Raw genomic sequence first — 25919 nt, 5'->3', positions numbered from 1 at the left:
GGGCGGGGCCAACGTGGCACGAGGCCATCGGGGGCGGAGTCGCCGCTGCTGCGCTGGGGGGCGGGAGTTGCTAGCGCTGCTGTGGCGGAGAAGGAGTTCAGCTGGCGGAGCGCTGCTGGGTGAGTCGGTGCGCGCGTTCCCTCGCCTGGCGCTGACGGGCCCGCGGTAGGCGTGCGGGGCAGCCGGCCCCGTCCCTTGACGCGCGCGTATCTCCTTCCCGCGTCTGCCGTTGTCACTGCGGCCCCCGCGCTGTGGTGGGCTTTAGCCCCGCTCCCCGGGCTCTGACGTGGGGTAGGGGAAGCCGTGACAGCCGGCAGCGCGCTCCTCAGGCCCAACAGCCCCGGGCTCTGGTGACATCCCCTCCCGCCGCCCCGCTCTCTGGGTCGCTGAGCCGCTGACCACGCGGACCAGAGCCTCGCACAGATCGCCGTGTTGGGCACACCAGGAACATGGGGGGAACAGTTTTCCCATCCCGCAAAACGTTTGCGTTATTTGTGTGTTGGGGGAGGTCGGGAGGGAGAATGCATCAGCCCTGCAGCTGGTGTGAGGGGCTATGCCCGCAGGAGAAGCCTCCCCCATATCTCTCCCTCGCATCCCCTAAAGATTAGATATGGCCAGGATCCATGCAGGGTTGTTGTAGCTGTTGGTCCTAGGGTATGAGAGAGACAAGGTAGGTCAAGTAATATTTTTTACTTCCCTTGGTGAAAGAGGCAAACTTTCTAGTGTACACAAAGCTTTATTTCACTCAGAGCTGAAGAGCTCAGTATAAGCTCAAAAGCTTGTCTCTTTTAACATTAGTTGGCCCAATAAAATATATTACCTGACCCACCTGGTCTTTCAGGATGACCCAGGTCATTTTCGGGAAACAAGGTGGTGATTAAAAGGCTACTGCTGGCTTAGTAACATGCCGTAATCAAACGTGAGTCTATTGGTAACACTTTAGATGATTAAAGAGTTCATACAATCCTTACATCTCTTTTAATACAGTTTGGGATGGTGTGTTTTGTTTTGTTTTATTTCTCCCAGCTTGTATGGTGAAAGTCAACAGATTCAGTTTCCCTCTTTAAGTCAGTTTCTTTCAACAGCTTGGCTTTTCTAGGGGGGTGAGGGGAAGTCTGTTTGAATTGGAATTCCCCTTCTTCCACCCCAAAAAATGTAGAGGCACTTAGTGCTGGTCTTAAGTTTTGTAAAGGCAATTTTTGTTTGTTATAAAGTGTAAGTTTAGAGCCAAATTTCAGTTGAATGTTCCTTTTACATTTTTATTTAGCAGCTAGCTACCAGAGTGACTGTGCACTTTATATCTAGTGTAGTTGTCACCGGACTGGTCTCAGGAGAGTGACATTAGAGAGATAAGGAGGGTGACCAATTTTTGGTGGTGAGAGTGACTCGTGCCTCACCTACTTTGTGCACTCTATAGACCGATGGGTGTATACTGAACCCAATAAGGTGTTCCCTAGTTAATTGCTTTGCTTCTCTACCAATTTGTTTACTCTAGTGATAGTGCCTGTAACAGGTGCTGTTGCTTAATTGGAAAAGTATCAGTATAAATTCCATTATTGCAGACACGGCTGATGCCAAGGGGTTAAGTGATGTCTAACTAGGAGATGATAATAATAACAACTAGCTCTTCTACATCACTTTTCTCCATCAGATCTCAACGTGTTACAAGAGAAATCAGTATCATTATCCCCATTTGGAATGTAGCTGCTGGCCTGCAGCATAACTTTTGTCTAGTCCAAGCAAAAAGCTGTTCATTTAAATATAACTGCATATCTATATAATAAGATTCCAGGATTGTCACTCTGCCACTTTGAAGTCTAGAATGTCTGTTGAGTCAGTGTGAAGCAATGGAAACAGCTACAAGCCTGGTTGAGAGCGCTTTATGTTTAGAATATCACCAGGTTTAATTATCACTGGGAGTCAGTCTGTTACCATCCAGTTTTTAAGTTCTCAGCCATGAGACCACCAAACTCACTTCACATTCTAATGAGAGTCCCTTATGGTAGGAAGAATAAACTAAAATAATGCGTGGCAGGGAAGGGGACGCCATCAGGCTGTTGTAAAGAAATATGGAAGGACCTTTGAGAAGGCTGAGGAAAATTCCTTGGCTTCTTCCTAGTCTATTTTTTATACTGTGTTCATCACTGTAATATCACATTAAGCAAGAAGACTAACACATCTGTCATGTACTTTTTTTCTACTTTCTTCCCTCCTTCCTTTCCTCTATCTGTGAGAGGTATTCTTCCTCTCAAAGGGAAACTCCCAATGAACTAAATCCTTCGCTTTCTCCATTTGGCTGAAATATGGCAGCATACCTAATGGGAACTATGTCATTTTTTTGGATTTCTTCATTGGTAATATTGCTGGAAGAGACCATATTTATACAAAAATAATCTTCAATTTGATGGTGTAATAATAAATTGGCCAAGAAATAATTGTTTATACTTGATAGTGCAAAGGTATAGTCAAGTGTGTATAATACCACCTGTGAATCTATTGTCTGGACATACACGCAAACTATAATTATCATTCTCTACTCAAGTTATTTCGATTAAATGCATGTAACGGAAGAATAGACCTTTTGCCTCTTCTTCAGGTGGTGAACATGTCATTTACTGTTCTTACTGTTCTCATATTTTTATTTACGCTTGGATAATTTATTATGCATTGTTCTTGTTTAGCATTTTTAGACTAATCCTAAAAACTAAGTAGCCTCTGTTAGTCTTATTATGTATCCACATAATTGAGGTGTTTAAGATGCATTCTATCCCTTAATGTTTACATGGTCCTATTTGGGCTATATTAATATTCTCCAAAACCCTCCATTTGCCATTGTCTGTAGTGTTTGCTGGAAGGATAGAAGCAAGAAACAGGATTTGCTTCTTTTTATTTTTATTAAGTTTTTATTAAGCTCTAGTTTGAACTGTAGTAAAAATGTTTGCCATTTATACTTTCTGATGTGCATCTTATAAAGAGCTAGAAGCCCTGAAAGGATTTTTCATAATCCATATACCCCAGGCAGGACTCATTAATATCTGGATTTTTTCAGTTTTTAATTCAAGCAGAGTGAAACATAACCAGTTGAGAGTCTCACAAAGCTTAGATGTGTGTTTAGGATGTGCTGTTATCCCTGGAATATCTAGTTACATTACTGCATAGGTAAGAGCAGTGCATGTAATCATTTGCCAGTAGAGACCAAAAAGTTCAATTAGGTTAGCTTCACTGGGAAGCTCTGGTGTAACTTTCCCTCCAGACCACTCAAAAAACTGCACTTCTTTAGTTTTACAAACAAATGCTTTAACAATTAGAAACAATGAATTACAACATATCTGGCAACCTGGTCCTACAAGACATGTGCCTGTTATCAGCCTGATCATATACCTTGTGTGCTATGTCCCTTAACTGAACCTTTGCCTGTTTTGTATCTTTGCAGATTGTAATGTCTTTGAGGTAGGGGCCGCATATTTCTTTTTCATACAATTCCTAACACATCTTTCATGCTACCATAATACAAATAATAAATATGAATACGTATAAATGAGAAATCAGTGGTTTATAAACCTAAATTTGTCTCTAGCGGTTAATAGAATACTAGTATAATACCTTTGGGATTCTGTTCCAACCTAAGATAAGTCCACTGACCTCTCTTCTCAATTTTTGCCAGCTGTAAATTGGGGTGTTGACCCTCCCAAAGGTATTTTGAGGATGAATATTTGTACAAAACTTAGAAAAATTGTCAGTTTTGCATACGTGCTATATATCCTTACTGGTCATAAGGATAAAACAGATAATACAAGCCTTTAGTTTATTTTAGGTGGGACACCCAGTTGAGAGTCTGGGATTTTAGCAGTCTTGCAGCCTTCATTTTACAGACTGATATTAATTTTTTTTTTAAATGTCCACATGGTAACATGCAGTTGTGAGTGATTATATTTTGGACTCCTCAAGCTTCAGTTGATTCCATTTGTGATTATTCTACTTTCAAAATTCACTGTTTGCACATTAGAAAGGGTGGCTTAACTGGTTGTGGTATAGTATCTCTGTGTTAGTTTATGCCTGATTACAGCTTCTTTTCCTCTTTTACAGGGAAAATTGCCTTTGAGAAATATAGGTTCTTTCCCTTTGTGTCTCCTCAACTACTTATTGCAAACACCTTTTGTTGAGTCCCTTGGAGAAAATGTGGTACTTGGAATCAAACTTAGAGAGACAATCAGACCAAATAATGAAGCCTACAGTACCTCAGTCTAGTGGCGAAGGTCCTGTGGAGTCTAAATATTTTTTATAAACCTGCTACTCAGCTGCTGAGAGCATCTTCGCTATTTGGTATTCTGCTATTACAGAGCTAGCCTATTCCTAGTTTTGTGCTGACTTCATTGATGGTGTCAATATACAAACAAGGAAGTAATATTGTTTTGTGTTTTGTAAAACACAGGGAGAAGAATAATGGGAAAGGATAAAAACTGGCCGAGAAAGGCGTTTCTAAGGATATTACATAGTGAAGAATATAATAAAAAGTACAATAAAAAGCTATCGGGTGCCTTACAAATCCCATTTGAGCCCAAGCTTGTATATGAGATGATGATGCTTTTGACTTTCTTCCAGCATAGCAGTGATGGATTGAGAACCTTTCGGTTTCTTGCATTCTAGTTGTGTTTCTGTTTAAATTAATGGTAGAAACTGCCTGCCTTAGACTGACATGCCACTTGTTTGTGATGGCAAATCCTAAATTTTCTTTGTAGAAGGTCTACAGTTGGAGCAATACCTTGGCTTTGAGTTCAACCATTTTTTATCTCTAAAACAAAGTGTGATTAAAACCTCTAGTTAATACAGTTTTATAAATGTGTACTTGACAATCTTGTATTACAAGTTACTCACTAGACACTGCTTGCCTGCTGGTGTAATGGTTACGATCTTAAAATTTAGTATATAATAATATATGCTACTTGACATACTTTTCAGACACTAAATAGGATTTTGATTTATAGATGAAGCTTCAGCCAGATCTTGCCTCTACCATCATCAGACTTTAATAATTCCTTGTAGAATGAGCTGCTTCTCTGAGCTACTGCAGATAAAAAATGCCCTTGAGTTTATAGGTAGCCTGTGTCCTTCTAAATGTATTGATAAAACCATATTGTAGTTTGACCTACTGTAGTCTTGATACAGGAGATAATCCTTCAGCCTGCATTCCATAAAGTGGAAGCTACTTTTCAGATTTATTCCATCTCACAAATGACCATGATTTGGAACTTAAGATGGCAACATTCTGTTGCTCTATAAATGCTATCTGTTTTCTGAGTTGCTATTCAAAAGAAGTAAAGTAATGTACAGCATTGGTCCCACAGAAGCCAAGTTCGACATTCGTGGCATACTGCAAGGCTCATCTGTTTACAAAGGCATTTACTGATGGAGTTGCTTAGGGGAACTGGTGTCTCTTTGGTCAGAGAGATAACATATTTTAGGGCTTGTCTACACTTAAAACAATACAGCAGCACAGCTGTGCCCGCTACTGCACTTCAGTGTAGACAGTGCCTATGCTAACAGGAAGGATTCTCTCATCACCATAGGTAATCCACCTCTCTGAGAGGTGATAGCTGGGTCTATAGAAGAATTCTTCTGTAGACCTAGCACTATCTACGTGGGGACTTAGGTTAGCTTAACTACTCTGCTCAGGGGTGTGGATTTTTCATACCCTGATCAACATAGTAAATTGACCTAATTTTTTTGTGTAGACCGGGCCTTAGTTGTTTTAAATAACCATGAGGTAGCAGTTGTTTAACGCTTATGGTTGTTTGAATGCATCTAGAGATTAGCAAATCCTATTAATGTATGCAAAAAAACCCCAACCCTTAACATAAGCTAGAGAAGTTGTGAAAGTCATCTGTGTGGGCCTTCTAATTCATTAGAATGGTTCCTGCCTATGGGAGTTTTAAAATGCCCCAGGATGGTTTTTAAAAATTAATTTTCAGTAATGTTGCTTCTTATAACTTGGTAGAATATTTCGTACCATATGGATTTGAAGATGATATGTGTGGAACAGTTCAATAAACAATGGTGTAGTGATTGACATGATTGGGAATCAGGAACTCAAAAGTTCAAATCCTGTCTCACTCTCAACTCATTGTGTGGCTTTGGACATGTCATTTAACTTTGGTATCTGTCTCCACATGTAAAATGGGGGTAAGATGTATTTTCAACACAGGAGTATAAGGATTAATATTTGTGCTAGCCAAATTATATAATATAATTAGCATGTCACAGGCTATTTAATGGAGAGTTTGTCTTAATTTAATATTATCACTAGGAAGAAATTCTGATCACAAAGTTCCTCTTCAGCTTCAACCAGACCTTTCTGCCCTTAGAAATAGTACTGAGTGTAGAACCTTGTGACTTAAGGCCACTGGCAGCATATCTACGCCGCCACTTTACAGCGCTGAAACTTGCAGCACTCAGGGGTGTGTGTTTTCACAACCCCTGAGCGAGAAAGTTGCAGCGCTGTAAAGTGCCAGTGTAGATAAGCCCTAATTCAGATGTAAATTTGTGTTTGTTCTTTGTTAATTTAAGTTAAAACTGTTGTTTTGGCCATATGTGAAGGAGAGGAAGATGGTATCATACCCTCTCCTAGGATTTTTATGACATCCTTATTCTAATAAAAGGGTACTTACCACAATAACAGTTTCAATTTCATGACATCGGAAGTTCCTACATAAAGGGATGGATGAGTGAGTTGTCTTCCTCTCTGGTCACTCTGCCAGAAGGAGAGAGTGAGCTGTGAGTGGAAACTGCATAGTGCCCCAAGCTCTTGCTTATCTTGCTGTCCTTAAGCATGACCCCACCCTATCAGAATACTTGCTATCTGAACTGGCAGCATCTTCTGTCTGCCTTAATTTGGATTTTATACCAAGAAACAGACTCCTTTTCCTGAAAAACATGTTTTCTCCTGATAAAGGAATCACAGTTTAGCAAGATACAACATAACTGAAAGATATCTTCACAAGTCAGAAGGTAATTGCCTTTTCCTGGTCTTAGCTACCAGGCATAGATGAGAGGAAAAATAAAATGAACTGCTTTCAAAGATGACTCTTCTCATTTCTTTTTCTGCACATATCTTGCAAAAAATTTGATGTTGTAAAAAGATGCCTTCTACTTCTCTTGGATACTTACCCTAAAATAATTATTTCTTTCCATATATTGTTTTGTCAAAAATAAAGGTCAAAAGTGACTAGTTAGGTGCTGTATTTTCCAGGAACCAGCAGATCCTGGTTTGTGTGCACATCTCACTTTCAAACAATTTAATGCTCTTAATTAAAAATAATTTTATCAAGCTTCTGATAACTTTTATTTTGGTAGGTAGGTCAGTTAGGAGTTAGAATATTATACTGAGTTAGGAGCTACCAGGTTCTGGTTACTGATATGCTATATATTGCTGCATGATATCCAGCATCTCACTTAATGTTGTGTTTCAGTTTTCCCATTTGTAAAATGGGGATACTTCCCCACCTGACAGTGGGGTTTTGTGACTGAGTTAATGTTTTTAAAATGTAGGCCAACATTTTCAAAATGGATCAGGGACTTTTTGGGTACCTTTAATTTTTGGGTGTCTAGTTAATAACACTTTGAAGGGGCCTAATTTTAAGTACTAACACTTGTTCTCTGAAGATCAGATTCCTTTAAAATGTCTCAACAGGGGTATCCAAAAAAGTAGTTACCCCAAATCACCAGGCGCACTTGAAAATTTAGGCTATACAAATTATCCAAGTGCAAAATACAGTATTTTGTCACTAGCTGTATTATCTTTTGTCACGCTGCCTCAATAGTGGGTGTGTAAACCTAATGCCAAGAGAATGATCAGGATTTATGAAGAATGAAAATTTGAACTGTTATAGACAAGGATGGCCATATTGTGTCATGGTACAGCATGGTCCACTAATTTCCACATGACTTGCTGCTAATCAATAAGGAGGTGCAGACTATGCAGATTCCAGTCTCAATGTGGAGTGTTCCATCCAGCACTGGAGTATGAGTGGTGGCACAACATGTATGAACAGCTGTAATTGGAGGTGGTGTAGTGGTTAGAGCATTTGGCTAAGTCTCGGTGCTGGTTTGCCACCTCATCTGCCCTGCAGAGTTACAACAGCTGGGACTCCATCCCAGTGGGTGTAGCAGCTCTGACAAAATAACTACAAGAAACTGGAGCAGAGAATATCGCTTTAAACCCTGACTCAGTAAAAACTGTGGCTCCCAGATTAGGGTAGACCCTGCCCTGCAGAGCCCTGGGAAACTCTTCTCACATAACACAAGAACCAGGGGTCAGACAATGAAACCAATTGGCAGCAGATTTCAAACAAACAAAAGGAAGTACTTCTTCACACAACACACAGTCAACCTGTGGAACTCTTTGCCAGGGGACGGTGTGAAGGCCAAAACTATAACTGGATTCAAAAAAGAATTAGATAAATTCCTGGAGGATAGGTCCATCAATGGCTATTGGCCAAGATGATCAGGGATGCAACCCCACAGTCTGAGTGTCCCGAAGCCTCTGACTGACAGATGCTGGGACTATATCAGGGGTCGGCAACCGTTCAGAAGTGGTGTGCCGAGTCTTCATTTATTCACTCTAATTTAAGGTTTCGCGTTAATACATTTTAACGTTTTTAGAAGGTCTCTTTCTATAAGTCTATAATATATAACTAAATTATTGTTGTATGTAAAGTAAATAAGGTTTTCAAAATGTTTAAGAAGTTTCATTTAAAATTAAATTAAAATGCAGAGCCCCCCGGACCGGTGGCCAGGACTCGGGCAGTGTGCGTGCCACTGAAAATCAGCTCGCATGCTGCAGGTAGCCTACCCCTGGACTAGATGATTGCCTGTTCTTTTCATTCCCTTCAGCATCAGGCTTGGCTAGATGGACCATTGGTCTGACCCAGTATGGCCATTCTTATGTTCTTGCATGCTGGAAGTATGGGATGTCAGACTAGATTATCACATTCAATCAGTACTCAATGGACATAACTTTAAAAATCAGTTTTATTTGAAAATGCTTCTTTGCGTGTCACCTTTAGATTTGAGTGCAGTTATATCTAATAAAAATAATCAAATGAACATTTGCAACAAGTCACATTAACCCTGGTTTTGGTTGCAGGCCTCTGGTAAATACTGTTCTTATCATAAATATCTCTTAACAAGGGAATGTACAACAATGAGTAAATCCTAAAGATCTGATAACATTGTCTAATCTAAGGGTGAAATTCTGCCCTTGGGTCCATATATGAAAGAAATTGGAGAACCTAAACGAGAGGCCGTGTAGTCCAACAGATAGGGCATTGGCACAAGTAAGGAGACCTGGATTCTAATTGCAATGCTGCTGCTCAGCTGATGTGTAAACTGCCGCAAGTCACTTCCCCTCTGTTTCTACTCCCACTTGTTGTCTGTTTCGATTGGAAGTAAGTGTCTGAAGAGTGCTTAGCACAATGGGGCCCTGATCTTGATTTGGGGCTATAGGCATTACCTTCGTACAAAAAATAACTAATATAGCAATTTCTGACAAAACTTCAGCCAAGTTAGTGTGATGAGTTAACAGCATAAAAAGCTAAGTCAAGCAACATGCACCCAAGAAGACAAATGGATTTGGAAAAGTATCCAGCCTTTCAAGCAACATGTTGGGGAACTGGAGTACGCATTTTAGAGGAGAAGAGTTAGAAAATCTAAGTTTAAAAAATAAATACGTTGGTTTTTTTTGTTTTTTTTCAAAAGAGCAGCGTGGGAATATGGATGCTTTCTAAAGATATATAAAATACACACATACTGCATAGAAAATGCTGTAATTCATAGTTGATATTTATATATTAAAAAAAGACCAGTGGCTTGAGGAATTTCTAGTGCCAGAGACTATATTGAAATAGAGGTTTCTCTTGTTTTAGTGTCCTCAACATAGCCATCCATATCAGGAATGGCTAGAGTTCTTAAACATTCTTCAGTATCCTTATATTAGGGAAACTTTTTTTCACATGAACTGCAGAGCAAAAATAGTGTGCTTTTTACTAATCAATTATGGTATACAAAGAAGGCCTCAAAGTTTTAACAACAACAAAGCCTGCCCTTCTTCTTGACAGAAATTTGTGAAAGTCCTAACAAATCATTGGAGATATATTCTGCTCCTGGTGAGGATCCTTTTTTGGAGGAAAAGTCTTTTTCTGTGCATGAAACGTACACCTTCAGATCCATCAAACTGGAGTGATATAATCTTGAGATTAGTTTATTTAGAGATTATGCTGGACAGGACAGTATGCAAACTAGCTGTATAGGTGATAGGGTTGCCAGGTGTCTGGTTTTCAACCGGAATGCCCAGTTGAAAAGGGGCCTTGGTGGCTCCACTCAGCAGTGCTGACTGGGCTGTTAAAAGTCCGGTCGGCGGCACACTGGTGGCCCAGGGCTAAGACAGGTTCCCTACCTACCCTGGCTTTGCGCTGCTCCCGGAAAAGCGGCCGCCAGGTCCCTGTGGCCCCTACACACTGGGGCGGTCAGGGACTGGGATACTCCATGCGCTGTCCCCGCCCCGAGTACCGGCTCTGCAGCTCCCATTGGCCAGGAACCATGACTAGTGGGAGCAGCGAGGGGCGGTGCCTGTGGGCGCGAAGGCAGCACGCACTGTGCAGAGCTGCCTGGCTGCCCATGTGCATGGAGACTGCAGGGATCTGGTAGCCGCTTCCTCGAAGCTGCAGTAAGCGCTTCCAGGACCCTGCATCCCAGCCCCCTGCTCCAGCCTGGAGCCCCCTCCTACACCCCAAACTCCTCATCCCTAGCCCCAGCTGGAGCCCGAACCCGTGCACACACCCCAAACCCCTCATCCCTGGCCCCACTCCCAGCTGGAGCCCTCACCCACCTGCACCCCAACCCCCTATCCCACTCCAGAGCCCCCTCCTGCACCCCAAACCCCTCATCCCTAGTCCCACCCCAGAGCCTGCACTCTCAGTCCAGAGCCTATACCCCCTCCTGTACCCCAATCCCTGGGCCCAGCCCGGTGAAAGTGAGTGAGGGTGGGGAAGAGTGAGTGACCAAGTAGGGGGCTGGAGCAGGGGCAGGGCCTTGCAGAAGCGGTGGGCATGGATGGAGCCTTGGAGAAGGGGTGGGGCAAGGGTGTTCAGTTTTGTGTGATTAGAAAGTTGGCAGCCCTGCTAGGTGGTCATGATTGGGTGCCTGGCTGTAATCAAATTAGATCCTTCCACATCTGAATGTCTCAAAGCACTTTACTAACATGCCTACATTAGGCTTTGCAGCACCTGTATAAGGTGGGAAAGCTGCACTCTTTCTTTTTCACCCCTTGTCCCTGTTTTACAAATAGGGAAATATGCAGGTTGACTTGCCACACAGGAAATCTATGGCAAAACCCAGAATAGAACCCAGGTCTACTGATTTCATCATGTGTTTTAACAGTTAGAACTTGCTTTCTCTTGATATGTTACTTCTATCCTTATTTGAGATAATATTGATTACAAGATATAATAATCAGATACTGTTTAGTATTAATCTACCATCACAGCTGTTACTGTGAATGTTTGTGTAACAATTCTATAGTGTAAACTCTTGCTTTTCAAAAACTGATAGTGATTTATTTTCAGCATTTTTTGTATTGTTACGCAGCTTTTAAGCTCTTAAGAATTTTTTATAAATTATTTAACGATTATTAAATTTATTTTTCAATTGCTTAAAGCAATGTAGTCAATTTTTAAAATAACAAGTATTTTTAGATAGTGCTATTATAGTTGCTTTTCAAGTGTGACTTGAAGAGACAGCTTCCTCTTAGCTAAAAGGGGAGTTTAGCCATTGCTTCTGATAGAGCTATCAACTGGAGTGACAAATAATTGATTTTTTTGGTTTTGTGTCTGCACCAAAAAATCTCTCAAACAATTGTTTCTAGGTTAAACAAAATATTAAGTTCAACTAGAAACAAACATCTTTTTTTTATTCCATTTAATTTTTGGATGTTTTTATCCTTTAATTTTTTTCAATAAACCAAGGTAAATTTTGAACTGAGTTTTGAAATGTCTTTTTTTGGCTTTCAGGTTTTTTTTTTTTTTTTTGTCTGACACTATTTGCTGAATTTGACCTAAATTCACGAATAATTTTGGTTGATCCCAAATTAGATTTTTTGTTTGGTGAATTTTACCCACCTCTATTATCAATAAGGGTGCTAACTGAATTGCTAGAATTTGCTAAATAACACATTTTATAAAGCATTAAAGTAGTACTTCTAGTTTGCTTGTATCTACCTATAATGCAACTTTACAGATTTATATTGAACAGCCTAAAATTTAACTTTAATAGTTAATATTTCCCCTGCCTGATCCCATAATTCCAGGGAAAAAATCATGCCTGTGGCATATGTCCAAATTTTGCACACTAATTACAATCTAGAAGTCCATAGTGTTGTTTATATAATGCAGCTTCCTTCTGCGTATCAGTCCTATGTTACTGGCATTTTTTATATATGGGCTTTTAAAAAAAAGGTTCAAGAGATGAGGGATTTGGCTGGCTGATTGGCTGACATCTGTGTTGAAGAGTTGTGATTGAACTTAACCTTTTCTAAACCGGGCAGCTGTTTTAGGCTTTGAAATGCTGGAATTCTCCTCCCCTCAAGAGATATAGCTATGGAAGGCTATGCTAAATAACTTGGATTGAAACATTCACAAATAAGGCTGTGGCTTATCAGGAACTCATGTCAATGGATTGTAACTCCTTCATACCTCTTGGCCCGATTCTGTATGTTACCGTATCTTAACACACTGTTCTGTTTGCCTTTGTATCATTCCTAATGCACAGAATCTTTACAAATGGATTAACATTTCCATGCATAACAAAAAACAGTTGTGGAGAGGCTACCATGAAAGAAGCCTATTAAGCATCCAAAGGCATTTGGACTTGTGTTTAAAAAAAAAAAAAAACACGAGCAGACTCCTCATAGCTAAAAATTACTAATTAAAAATGAGAATACTAGATGAAAGATGAGGACCCATCTGTCACGGAGTATCGGGGGACTCAGGGCCCTGCACCCCCGGCTTCCTGCGATTCACTGCGACTCTCAGCCAGCCAGTAAAGCAGAAGGTTTATTTGGATGACAGGAATACAGTCCAAGACAGGTCTTGCAGGCACAGACAACAGGGACCCCCTCAGTTAGGTCCATCTTGGGGTCCCCGGCCATCCCAGCCCAGCCCCCCTTGGGAGGTCAGAGCCATCTCTGCCTCCCAGCCATCTCTCCAGCCTGCTTCCCCCACTCCCCTTCAGCGACCCCTCCCACAGCCTTTGTTCAGTTTCCCGGGCCCCGGAGTCACCTGGCCTCCAACCCCTTCCTGGGTTCTCATGTTACAAGCTCAGGTATGTTCCCTGGGGCAGACTCCCATCCCCCGATGCAGACCATCCTAGCCACACTCCCCTGTCAGCATTCACACACCACAGTAAGAACAGGCCCAGTTCGTCACACCATCACATGGAGTGCAGTCAATAATTATTGTGCCCGTTGTGATTATACTGCATGTCAAGCAATAGATCTGCATTTTAGTGTCCAGACTATCATTTGTGTGAATTATTGTTCTTGGCCCCTTTCACAGTACTGATCTCAGAATTTTTGTTTTTGTAGTAGTTGTAGAAGAATAAAATGTCTTTTGTTTGTTCCACCTATTTATTCATTTTTGTTGTTTGGCCCTCTGAGGTAGTAGCTCATGATTAGTTTAGTTCATGCAAGTGTTAATACTGACTTCTGCACTAGCCGTAAGTACAAACAAAGCCAGTGGCTGCTTGGGGCCCCACATTCCCTGCAGACTCCGCAGTCAGCAGACTGACCCTGTCTTCTCTATCAATGAGACCAGGAGAGAGAGAAAATAGCTTCCTGCCTGACATCATCTTCTCTTCCCAAACCAATCCCCAGCAGCAGGACCAAAGGCAGAGGTAACTTTTTGTCATTTCTGACCCTCCACCTTAGAAGCAGGACTCCAAACTGATCAGCCTGTTGCCCTTGCAAACCAGTCTTGGTTGGGATGAGAGGATGAAACCAGAATAATCTATTTTAAATGTTTTTTGCAAGAAGCATGTGGTATAAACACTTTGCAGTTCTGGTGAAAGTCTGAATAACTAAAGTAGGAGCACTGCTTGTACTCACTGTTGATGTCTGTGGCAGAAATGTTAAATCATAGAGCCAGGTTTTTAAGGGTCTTGTGACTTCAAGATTTTCCCTGCCTCTTGGCTAACATTTGCTGCATGCAGCTCTGAATTTGGCTAGGACATGGTTTCTCAAACAGGGGTCACCGCTTGTGTAGGGAAAGCCCCTGGTGGGCCGGGCTGGTTTGTTTACCTGCCCCGTCCTCAGGTCCGGCCGATCGCGGCTCCCTGCTCCCAGCAACCCCCATTGGCCCGGAGCAGTGATCTGCGGCCAGTGGGAGCCGCGATCGGCCGGACCTGCGGACGGGGCAGGTAAACAAACCGGCCTGCCCTGCCAGGGGCTTTTCCCTACACAAGTGGCAGCCCCTGTTTGAGAAACCCTGGACTTGGATGACCAGATGTCCCGATTTTATAGGGACAGTCATGATTTTTGGGTCTTTTTCTTATATAGGCTCCTATTACCCCCCACCCCGTCCCCATTTTTCACATTTGCTGTCTGGTCACCCTAAGTTTGGCAGGTGCCTTGATGAAAAACTGTGCTGTCGGATACCTATCATGGAAAGTTGGTGTTAAAGTTTAGAGAGATTAGCTAGTCTTAATTGAGAATTTCAGAGGAAATGTAAGGAAAGCAAATCCAGAAAGTCTCAACTCTTCAAACTAGTTTTTATGCTTGTTGTGAAAGTTAAATATGGGGTACTGTAAAGATTAATTTATTTGGATCTTTCTCACATTCCAAAAATACTAAAATCCTAATAGAACTAGAAGTTAACGTTACAGGTGATGTATGTTGTGAGCAAAGAGGTTTGTCTTGAGTTATGTTGCATTCAGTTCATCTAACCTCACTCTCTGCCAATCCTGACCCGACACTGGGAATTAACCCATAAGAAACTAAATGCAGAATACTAAATTCAGGGGAATTGTGCTGTACCTAGTTCAGAAATCTGTTCAAGGGCATTTGGTCAGCAGTCTGGCATTCAGTGACAAGCTCTCTACTAGAAATCAATAGCATGAGAATAATAAGTTATAAGTGAAAGCTTTTAAAAATGGATACATAATTAACAATTAAATATTTTACTACTTTTTTTTTTTTAGGTTTGTGGCTAGGTTTGCTCTTCACTTTTTCATTTCAGGTTGTATCTTTTAAATAGTAATCTTGCAACTACAAGGAAGCAAGTAACATACACAATCTGGACAGCATTTAGTTACAAACTTCTATAGTGCCAAGGTTCTATTGCATAATATCACATTGATCATAATCTTCTTTGCAGAAATACTGAGCAGTTTGTAAGTTATGGACAAACTCAGATCGGATTTACCGTTCTATTGAAACTGAAAGAAAACTTTGGCAAAATTTTAGCTTGAAGAATTTTAAGAATAATTTGAATCTATAGATCTGTGGGTTTTAACTTTTTTTTTATTTATGGACCTCTAAAAAATTTCAAATGGAGGTACGAACCCTTTTGGAAATCTTAGACATAGTTTGTGGACACTAGAGGTCTGCGGATCACAGACTGAAAACCACTGCTATAGATTTTTAAAGGAAATTGTAGCTGAAAATAAATACTGAAAAATGTTGCTGATGGTATTCAGACTGGGCCTAATTCACCTCCCCCCACTTTGAAATCAGTTCACTGACAAAAAAGAAACTTTGTTAACATGGAGTTAAGATTGCCTTTTGGTATCTCCTATCCTTCCAGAATGTCTTGTTCAGCAACACCAAACCTCTGAAAAACAGGAAATACAAAGTTAAGGGACATGTCAATGAGTCTTTAACTCTGACTCTGGACCTGGCAATAGCCACTGGGAATTATCTACATTCACTCCCACTGTGTTGTATAGCTGTATTGAATGGCGGAGGGAGCAGCTTGGCATAGTTGTGATTGTGGTAGGAGGAGATCTGGGGGTCTCTTTCCCTTTGTGGGGAAAGGGATCGGCCACTCTCCTCCCCTCCTCCCCCCGGCTCCCCGTTTGTGTGATCGAAGTAAGAAGATGCATGTATTTCTTGAGAAATTAGCATGCCTCATTTCAGAGATGCTCTGTAGCAGTGGTCCCCAACGCGGTGCCCGCGGGTGCCACAGCACCTGCTGGGGCATCTATGTGCACCCGCTTACTGACAAGGGAGTGCCCCGCCACCCAGGAGCGCGGCTGCCGAACAAGCAGCTGCCGAAATGCCTCTGAGAAGCGACAACATCAAGAAGCGTCGCCGCAGAAATGCCACTGCTTTTCGGCGGCATTTTGGCGGCGATGCTTCTTTGCGTTGCCGCATTTCGGCGGCTGCTTGTCCGGCGACTGTGCTCTTCGGCGGCTAGTCGTCAGGCGCCCGCCACACTGAAAAGGTTGGGGACCACTGCTCTGTAGGGTCAGAAAGTTCTGTAGCTTGTGTCAGTAGCAATGCACTTATCCTGGGGATTATGAGCAGTGAGGCCTCAAATGAGACTGCTCTATGGGTTTAAAGATAAATATAGTGTTAAATAGCATCCTGTGTGTAAGGGTGAAGGGATTATAAAAGGGAGTGAAGGTTTTTTAATATTTAGCAGCTGTGTTGTTGTTTCTGTGGGCTACGTGCTTGAGTGTAGGGCAGGTGTAGGTAGCTCCTGTTCAGTACAGATCTCCTAAACATGAGTTTTGTCTTTACCAAAGAGAAGGCATTGTGACAGGTTCCCCTCCCCCCCAGGGTGCTACCTGGGACTGGGGTACCACTGAGTCCGCCTGACCCACCAGCCTGGGCTCCCTTCACACTGTATTGCTGAGGGAAGTCAGCAAAGTCCTCCCTCAGGCTTCAGACTGCACTTTACCAGCACATATACAGGTAGGGAGACACACATGCTGAGATCAGCTCTGCATGGAAAAACTCAGCTAAGGAATTGCCCAGTACTCAAGTGCATGTCACCCCGCCCCCCAGAGGGTAGACCCAAAATTGTACCATCTTGCACTGCACAGAGCACTATACAGTCTATGCTCATGAAATTTGCCCCCTCCCTCAATGTGGAGAGAGACATTCAACAGCTTTTTGCCCCCCAGTTATGAATTCCACACACTGGGTTTCAAACAAAACAAAAACAAGTTTATTAACTACAAAAGATAGATTTTAAGTGATTATAAGGGAGAGCAAACAGATCAAAGCAGATTATCCAGCAAATAAAACAAAAATGCAATCTAAGCTTAAAATATTAAAGAAACTGGTTACAAGTAGTAATTTCTCACCCCAAATATTGTTTTAGGCAGATTGCAGAGATTCTTGAAGGCCAGCTGCACTTGCCTGCAGCTTAACCTTCAGATATTTCATTCACAGGCTAGACAACCTTCCAGCCTGAGCTCAGTCCTTCTCCCCTCGTTCAATCTGTTTCTTAGATGTTTACAGCAGCCATCTTGGGCGGGGTGAAGAACCAACCCTGATTATGTCATTCCCCTACCTTAAATAGGTTTTACATATGGCGAGAATCCTTTGTCTTCCAGTGTGATTTCTACCTCTGGTCAGTGGAAAAATACTAGTATTATCATGGAGTCCAGTATCAGGTGACTTGATCACATGACCCTGCAGCCATAATTCAGAGGCTGTTTGCAGCGTACGCCGGAAGCCTTTCCCGGTGAGAGATTAGCATCTTCTATGACCTATTGTTCTTCCGAATGGCCATTTCCAGCCATCAATCTAGACTGATTTCATTCTGTCTAGTGACCATTTCCTGGGTGTAAACATATTTGTAATAGGTGCATTGATAACATTTCTAACTTCAGATATAAAAATGATACATGTATATAAATATGATAATCATATTCAGTAAATCATAACCTTTCCAGTGATATCTCAGGTGCCCTATCTTGCACAAAATATATCATCATTATGCCATACTCATATCATAATAATATTACTATGAAGAATATGAGGCGTAATGCCACAGGCATTAGACTTTGTCCTATAGTGGTCACGTATCCTTTTCCCTGAGTGTTTTGCAATATCTACAAAGGCAGACTGCAAGTATGTGTTAAGGGTGTGCCGGAACATTGCTCAAAGAGGTCAGAGTTAAGGTTGTCTTGGAGTATACCTTAACTCTGTATTTCCTGGTTTTCAGAGGTTTGAATTTTGCTGAATTTGACATTCTGGATGGCCATAAGATACTACCCGGCAACCTGAGCTCTGCATTAACAACAAATTACAAGACAATCTGAGTAGATGTGCAACTTTTAGAGCACGTAAGAAAGTCAATCTTTAAACAGAGAGGTTTTCTTAACTGTAATTATAGCAGAGTGCCGGAAACATCCCATTGTCTTCAAGAGGAGTTGGATTGAGCCCCTTGCCAGGTTCTAGTCATTTTGTGCCCAAACCTGCAATGTGTTGGTTTCATTTCTCACTTATTTCAGTTGTGACTTAGGGCACTCAGCTGTTGTGTGTTCTCAGCTCATTGCAAGACCAATCCCTTACCTGCAGTAGCAGAAGCCTTCCAAAGAATTTACTAAATGCATTGAAGTATAGTGATTTTAAACTAGGTTGTTCAAGTTTTGTAAGGGTATGAACCGAACAAATTGGAAAATCATTTCTAATTAAATATTTTAAGTTAAAAACTTTTGAAATGTTTGAAGTAAATGTAATGAGATAAGTAAGTGTTTTAAGTAGGGCTGTTCCCTAAAAAGTGATTCTGTTAAATTAGTGTGTGAGGCTCTATGTTCACTAAGTTATGCATCATCATCAGATGAATTCTTTTCTAGCAAAGTTATGCCATATGAAAAAATTTAGTTAGTTGCCAGAAACTTTATCATTTTTCCTATTACCAGCTTTGCACTTAAAACCTTTCAATAAGTGAAAAATGTTAATGCTTGTGTGCTGGCATTTCATCATTACTCTGTTTTACATTTTAAAAAGGCACCAGATTAATTCCTTTACATGTAGAGTTTTTCATGCCATTAATTTTGTGTGTGTGGCATTTATTAGTTATATAAATAACTATACAACACACTATATGCTTGGGGGGTGAAGAGGTCTATGCCAAGCAAATAACAGGCACTTTGCCCTGTCCAGTGATGCAAACTAGTACAGTATAGAACAATAAAATAATGAAGACTGAGTAGTGGGGATTATTGTGATTGGAGCACATCACAGGATAGAGGGTTTTAACAAGATTTTTAGAGGAGCCGGCGGAAGGTTGGCATACCTTAGTGGGAAGGCCATTCTGGGGGCACGCCCAAAGTAACGAGTGACTAAATGAGTGAGATATAAAGGGAGTGTAGAAGTAAACCTTAGAGGGAGTGTATTGGAGAAGATAAGGGCAGAGAGATAGGCAAGATCCATTGTAAGCTAATTGTAATGTGAACAATAAATATGTCAAGTTATATTAATGTATTACAGAATTAATATTTACATTACTGGAAATCCCAGCATATACACATGCTATGTTAGTCACTGATGTCTAGGGGAAAGGTGGAGAAAAATTCTGCTGATAAACATTATTAATTTTTTTTTTTATTATGGAGGATGTTTGGATGAAAATGGCCTTTTGTTTGAGTTCATGTGTAGCTGCTGCTTATTCCTCGCCTGAAATCCTTTTTCTCTGTTTGTTGTGGAAAGAAATAATCTTTACTGAAATTATTTGTTGTGTAATAAACCGGGTTCTGAATTTGGGTAACAAATAAGCAGCAGGTGCAGATGAACTTTTAAAGATCCTGTTTTCCCTATGAAAATTTTCTAGTAATATAAAGAGGGGGGGAGAAAAAAACCCTGAAATTTGTACTAGAGATGCTCCCCCACTAATTAGGCCACCTTCTTTCTCTCGACAGTTGCAGAGTATCCACAAACACTGACCCTGATTCAGGAAAGCAGTTGTGAACACGTTTAAGTCTATTTTTATTCAGGAGAGCGCTCAAGAGTGTACTTAAGCATTCTCCTGAATATGAATAGGGATGTATTTTTGAACTGGGAGCACGTTGAGTACAGTTCTACCCCCTTTCATTAAAAGACTACCTCCATGAAGAAGCCAGTTACCATCAGTCACTTGGGTAGTCACTTGAAACAGGTTTCACTGTATAGCAGCAGCATTATGTGGAAAGTAGGATGTCTTTCTGAATATTCCCTTAGGGTGTCGTCAGGGCTATAAAATGGCAGAAACATTCCTGTGGTTGACCTTGAAAGAGCATGCTGAGGCAACAGTAAAGAGGGAGATAGTTGTTAAAACTTAGTTTTATAAAATAAAATAATCAAATTAAGAAATTCCCATATTCCTTAAAGTTAATTTGTTTTGTGCTGTGTTTATGGAGCCAAAACCCACCAATTTATGTAGCAAAACAAGGAAGCTAAGACACATATTTGTCATGTTTGTGTCCAGAGAGCTGGATGAATACAGCCATTCATGCTTCTTAAAATTGATTTTGATCCCATTTATTCTTCTCACACCCAATAGTGGCTGTCTGACAGACAAGTTCCTTAGAGCAGTGTTTTTCAAAACGTGGGTCGTGACCCACTACTGGGTCACGGCATGTAAGGCGCTTGGTTGCCTTGCTCTGGTCAGCACCTCCAACTGGGACATTAAAAGTCCCGTCGGCAGTGCTGTCCAGCTAAGGCAGGCTAGTGCCTACCTTTTCCGACACCACGCTGTGCCCCGGAAGCGGCCAGCAGCGGGTCCGTCTTCTAGGTGGAGGGCCATGGGGATCTGCGCGCTGCCTCTACCCCGAGCACTGCCTGGTACATATCAATTTCTTTGTTAAATTGACGAACTTATATAAGCTTGCAACGTCCAGTAGGCATAACTGGACACTACAAGATGGAGGTTCCTAGGACCAGAGGTATTGGCTAGTGTCATTCGCTTGCAAGTAGCTGGGAGGAGCTTACATGCTAGAGGCTGTGGGTGAACAGCCCAGGAGTTGGGTTTCTCACAGCAGAGCAGGGTAGTCTGGCTCCCAGAGTCAAGGATTGGAGTGGCCTAGCAGATCACTAGTCCAGACAACACCAGAGGGGAACATCACAGAGGGCATCAACAATTTTCTTCTACTGGGTCCCCAGAAAAAAAAGTTTGAAAACCACTGCCTTAGAGAGACAAGGTGCGCGAGATAATATCTTTTACTGGACCAGCTTCAGTTGGTGAGAGAGGCAAGCTTTCGAGTTTACACCGAGCTCTTTTTCAGATATGTTCATTGTTACATTTCCCCTTCACTTTGAAATCTTCTGAGGAAAAACATATATTCTTAGTTTGTTGAAATGAATGCTAATTAGACCAAAGTGTCACTCACGTTTCATCTCATTATTAAGCATTTAGGCTTCAGAAGAGTTTCAACTTTTGTGTTTTTTCTTGTAATAGTCATGTATGTGACTTCAAGACAAGAGATAATCCTGATATTAAAGTGGTTACTTGACAATCTTTGTGCTGTTCTAGTAGATTTCAAAGCAAAACCAGATATTTTCATGCCCTTGTGTCATGGGGAGGAACAGCATATTAATTCTGAATGAATTACAGGAGGTAAAGTCTCTCTGCAAAACCAGTTTTATGAAACATTTTGAATGTTATACTGTAGTTTAGTTTTCCTGCAATAAATTCCCATACCAGCGAAGCACTTAAGCTTGTGGTTTGCTTTAAATGCATGAGTAGTCCCATTGAAATCATCTACATACTCTGCTGTCTTCATTGCTGTCAAACATTAGGCAGTTAATTATTTTTTTCTTCGGCAATTGCTCATACGCTTCCCTGGTCAAATGTCTGTTGTAACTTTTATTTATAAAAGACATAAATTCCTTCCCCTTTTTCTCCTTGTTTCGAAGCTTATTCTTGTTTTCTATGACTTAATTTTTTTTGCCAATGGCTTGCATAATCTAAATATTTTGCATCAAACTCTACTTTTGTTTGTTTACTTCTCCTAGTTAAATTTTCAAACTTGAAAATATAGTTTTAATGGCCTTCCATTTAATTATTTGGTTCAGTACATTTTAGCATTTACACAAACAGAAATGAATGCAACATCCTGCTAAGTAGTAGTAAGTAGAGCTGCCTCAAGGACATGTCAAAAAGGCCCCCTATCTCTTATAATTCATTTCTTAGGACTACATTCAATATGGCTGCTGTTCTTATTAGTCACACAATAGTGTGTAAAACAAACAGACCCATGGAAGATTAATTCTCTTCTCGCGCATTCTTCTCTCCTTCAGATTTCACTCAGTGACATGGTAATTGACATTACAAAAAGCCACATCTTATTGTTTTTTGTTAACTCCTTGCTTGGAGGTAGAACACTAGTGATTCAGAGCTGATCCATGCAATTAAATTGTCTTGACTATAGCACAGAGCAAGTTTTAAATGTATGCACTCTTTTCTTAATAAGTATATACTTCAAAGGGAGAGGATTTATGTAAATGGTTAAAGGATTCCTTTAGACATCTATTTCTCTGCAGTTCCTTGCCCCCACCAAGTTGTTACTTGTACTTAAATTATATGTTCCCAGTTACAATATCTATTTAATCGTATGCAGGTCACCTTGTTTTAGACCTTCAATGCAAATATGAGGTTGATTGCTTTTTCTTTTTATTCATGTCTCAATATTTCCTTTTGACTGATAGGAATGTGAAGACTCAAGCAAAATGGATCCATCAGTGGTGCCAAGATCCATGGTAGCCTTCGTGGAGGGGATGACATGCAATTCTTGTGTTCAGACCATTGAACAACACATTGGGAAAATGAATGGAATTCACAATATCAGAGTAAGTAACTCTACCAAAGTCTCCTACATGATATGGTTCTAATGGGAGAAGCCATAATAACGATTGATCTGAAGTATGCAGCAGAGGAGGAAAGGACTTAAAAAGTACATACTCATTTTATTACCTGTGGATCTGCTGTTTAGAGTGGCTTTGGCATATTTCCAGTGCCAGAGAAATACTTTTCCTGCAATTGATGACAATTCATTTCATGTTTTTTCTAAAGCACCTTTTCTCTCATACTTAACCAAGTTCACCAATGTAATGTATAGAAAGCTGAGGAGAGGAAATTATGTAGAGTCCAAAAGAAGAGAGCAGATAGAGGTTAAACAACAGGAAAAGTGGTGGTGGTCCACTTTTAATCCCAGTATAATAGTAGTAATAACACTTAGCTCCTACGTAGGGCTTTCCATTAGATATCTCATAGCACCTTTACAAAGGAGGTAAGCATCAGTATTCTTATTTTACAGATGGGGGAAACTGAGGCACAGAGGTGAAGTGACTTGCCCCAGGTCTCCTAAATCACAGTCCAGTGTTCTGTCCCGTTGCCTTCCTGTGGCTGTTTTACCCTAAACCTCTTCAGGTCTTTTCTTCCAGACTGGCTATGTAGTGAGGCAGCTTGGATCGCCTGTGAAAGGAGGGTGTGCCTTGAGTTGCTCAGTAAATCCCAAGCTAATTAACTATGGTGCCTTTCACCAGGCAAAGGAATGTCACTATGATGTGGAATTTGAGAGTGGGGATGGAGAGTAATGCAAGGGAAAGGTGAGATTCTTGGTGTCCCTGCCAGGCATTCAGAATTCCCTTTCCTTTTTACTGTGTTTATATGGGAATGGGAGGTGGTATTAGTTGCATCATGATCTTTTAAGGGGAAAAAGTAGTTCTCCTTCTTCTTCTTTATTAATTTAACTATTACTATACAAAAGTGTTTTTAAAAGAGGTTGAGCTTTTAGCAGAAATAATTGATCTACTTTTAATCAAAACTTAATATCTTCAAGTTTCAGAGTAACAGCCGTGTTAGTCTGTATCCGCAAAAAGAAGAACAGGAGTACTTGTGGCACCTTAGAGACTAACAAATTTATTAGAGCATAAGCTTTCGTGGACTACAGCCCACTTCTTCGGATGCAGTGGGGCTGTTGTCCACGAAAGCTTATGCTCTAATAAATTTGTTAGTCTCTAAGGTGCCACAAGTACTCCTGTTCTTCTTTTTGTTAATATCTTCAGAGTTTCTGGCTCAAACAAGAAATCCAGCTTTTGTAACATGGGCTATTCTGGGAAAAAAAGCAAGAATCTGTCCATCTTGAAACAAAACTCACTGGGGAATATTTTTAACATGTAAGCTGTTCCGTTCTAACCAATACATCCATTTTACAATATGTTTACAAATAATAAAGCAATTTAACACTTTATTGATCCATTCTAGTCTTGTGACCTGTTTGGTGCCAGAAGGCATATTTAATCCTACCAGTTACAGCAGCAGTGTGCTGTTAATCCTAACTGCTTGGTGCATAGGTGAAGTTTTCCCCTGCAAATTGAGGTTTTAACATTCTGTGGCAGTTAAATAATCCTGCATAAAACAATGTACCCCTGCTTTCTGTAGGAAGGTATTTCCATCTTAATAGTTGTGGTCTAGACAAACATTGGGCTTGCTAAAACAGTAGAGCCTGTTTTTTGGCATGTGGTCACTATAACTAGCTGTGATGTGCAGCTGCTTACCAGAGGATATGGTGCAGCCAGCTAGTACAAGTTACTTCTGTCTAAACTAGGAGTTGGTGCTGGCTACAGAGATCTGTGAATATTTACACTAGATCCTACTTTTGATCTGCATTGGTGACTTAACAGAATTTGAACTTGATTGATTCTGATAACAAAGAACAGATCCGCTGGCAAAATCAATAGTTCATTGTTTTTAGCAAGGGAGATACTAACATTGAGCACATGTTGCGATCAGACCAATAAATAAACCTCCACTAAACCTAAGTAAAATGAAGAATTGAAATGAATGAAAAATACTATCTCCAAAATAAAATTATTTTAGTATCTTTCCCTTGGTGCATTTGGAAAATTACCTGAAAGGCTTGACATTCTAGAATGTCAACATTTTATAGTTTAAATTGTTCCACCCTCCTCCTGAAAATTTTACACAGAAGCCTGTGCTGGGAATGATTCGTGACCTCCCTGAAGATAACATACTCTGTATAGCCCCATTAGTAGCAAGTACACTGTGAAATGGGTGTTTAAAAGAAAGGCATTAACCACTTTGTTTTGAAACAGTGGGATAGAAATATTATTCTAATACACCTCTTGCCAAGTCATATTTGGCAAAAAAATATATTGTAGAGACTAAAAGTTTAAGTGGAAGAGGCTTATAACGAAAATCAAGAGGTCGTAGTTAATACTTAGTCCACATTACAGAAACAAAACTTTGAGTTAGGTGGACAGATTTATTCTTCCTTTGGCCCATGCGTGTAATCTCTGTCAGTAATAAGGCACTGTTGTGTTTAAGGGTTATCAGATAGGCCAGCAAAGGAAGCATATGTTGGATGTCTAATGCAGCCACACAGAGCTTTAATTTGGGTTATTTTGTTTTGTAATTGCAAGAAAACCAATAAACTACTGTATCCTTGTTATTGATTCTGCCAAATTGCATAATTGATGACAGAAAAGGAGAAAGGTGGTCATTAAAATGATTAAACTGATCTAATTTGATCACAGCAATGGTCTCCTGGTTGTTTTCTGCCCAAGGAAAAGATAAAATTGGAAGATAATGTGTTGGGCCTGTGACTGGTATTGGTTTGCCCTTTTGGAAATTGAAATAATAATGTTTGATTCCATGCCACTTGGAAGCAAATTAAATTGGGGATATTTGTACTGTGTGATGTGAAAGATTAGGAAGTCTGTGAACCTCTAAAACTTAAAGAAAAAGGATACCTTTTTCTTTAATGGTTCTCATGTTGAAATCTAAAGCTGTGTCTCATTCATTAGATTTTGATCCTCTCTATCCCTACTTCTAAGGCCTGGTCTACACTACGGGGTTAGGTCGAATTTAGCCGCGTTAGGTCGATTTAAAAATGAATGCGTCCACACAACCAACCCCGTT

The 25919-nt window shown here is 40.6% G+C and overlaps 1 protein-coding gene across 3 annotated transcripts in view; it reads left to right on the top strand.

Annotated features, from left to right (window-relative positions):
- The first annotated feature begins 62 nt into the window (after positions 1-62).
- The window catches only part of ATP7A (ATPase copper transporting alpha), a 63271-nt gene continuing 37414 nt past the window's right edge, over positions 63-25919 (top strand). Inside the window, exons 1-2 of one of the 3 annotated variants that reach the window (XM_034781085.1) lie at positions 63-119; positions 22685-22825. In XM_034781085.1, coding sequence (XP_034636976.1) covers positions 22706-22825 — 120 coding nt within the window. In that variant the 5' untranslated portion in view covers positions 63-119; positions 22685-22705. Of the gene's footprint in view, positions 120-8821; positions 8840-13838; positions 13942-22684; positions 22826-25919 lie in introns of those variants that run through there. The other 2 variants (XM_034781084.1, XM_034781086.1) reach the window with 2 other exon arrangements.

The sequence above is a fragment of the Trachemys scripta genome, chromosome 9, assembly GCF_013100865.1.
Source record: "Trachemys scripta elegans isolate TJP31775 chromosome 9, CAS_Tse_1.0, whole genome shotgun sequence".
Lineage (NCBI taxonomy): Eukaryota > Metazoa > Chordata > Testudines > Emydidae > Trachemys > Trachemys scripta.
The sequence above is the reverse complement of the archived record's forward strand: the minus strand, read 5'-3'. Positions and strand labels throughout refer to the sequence as shown.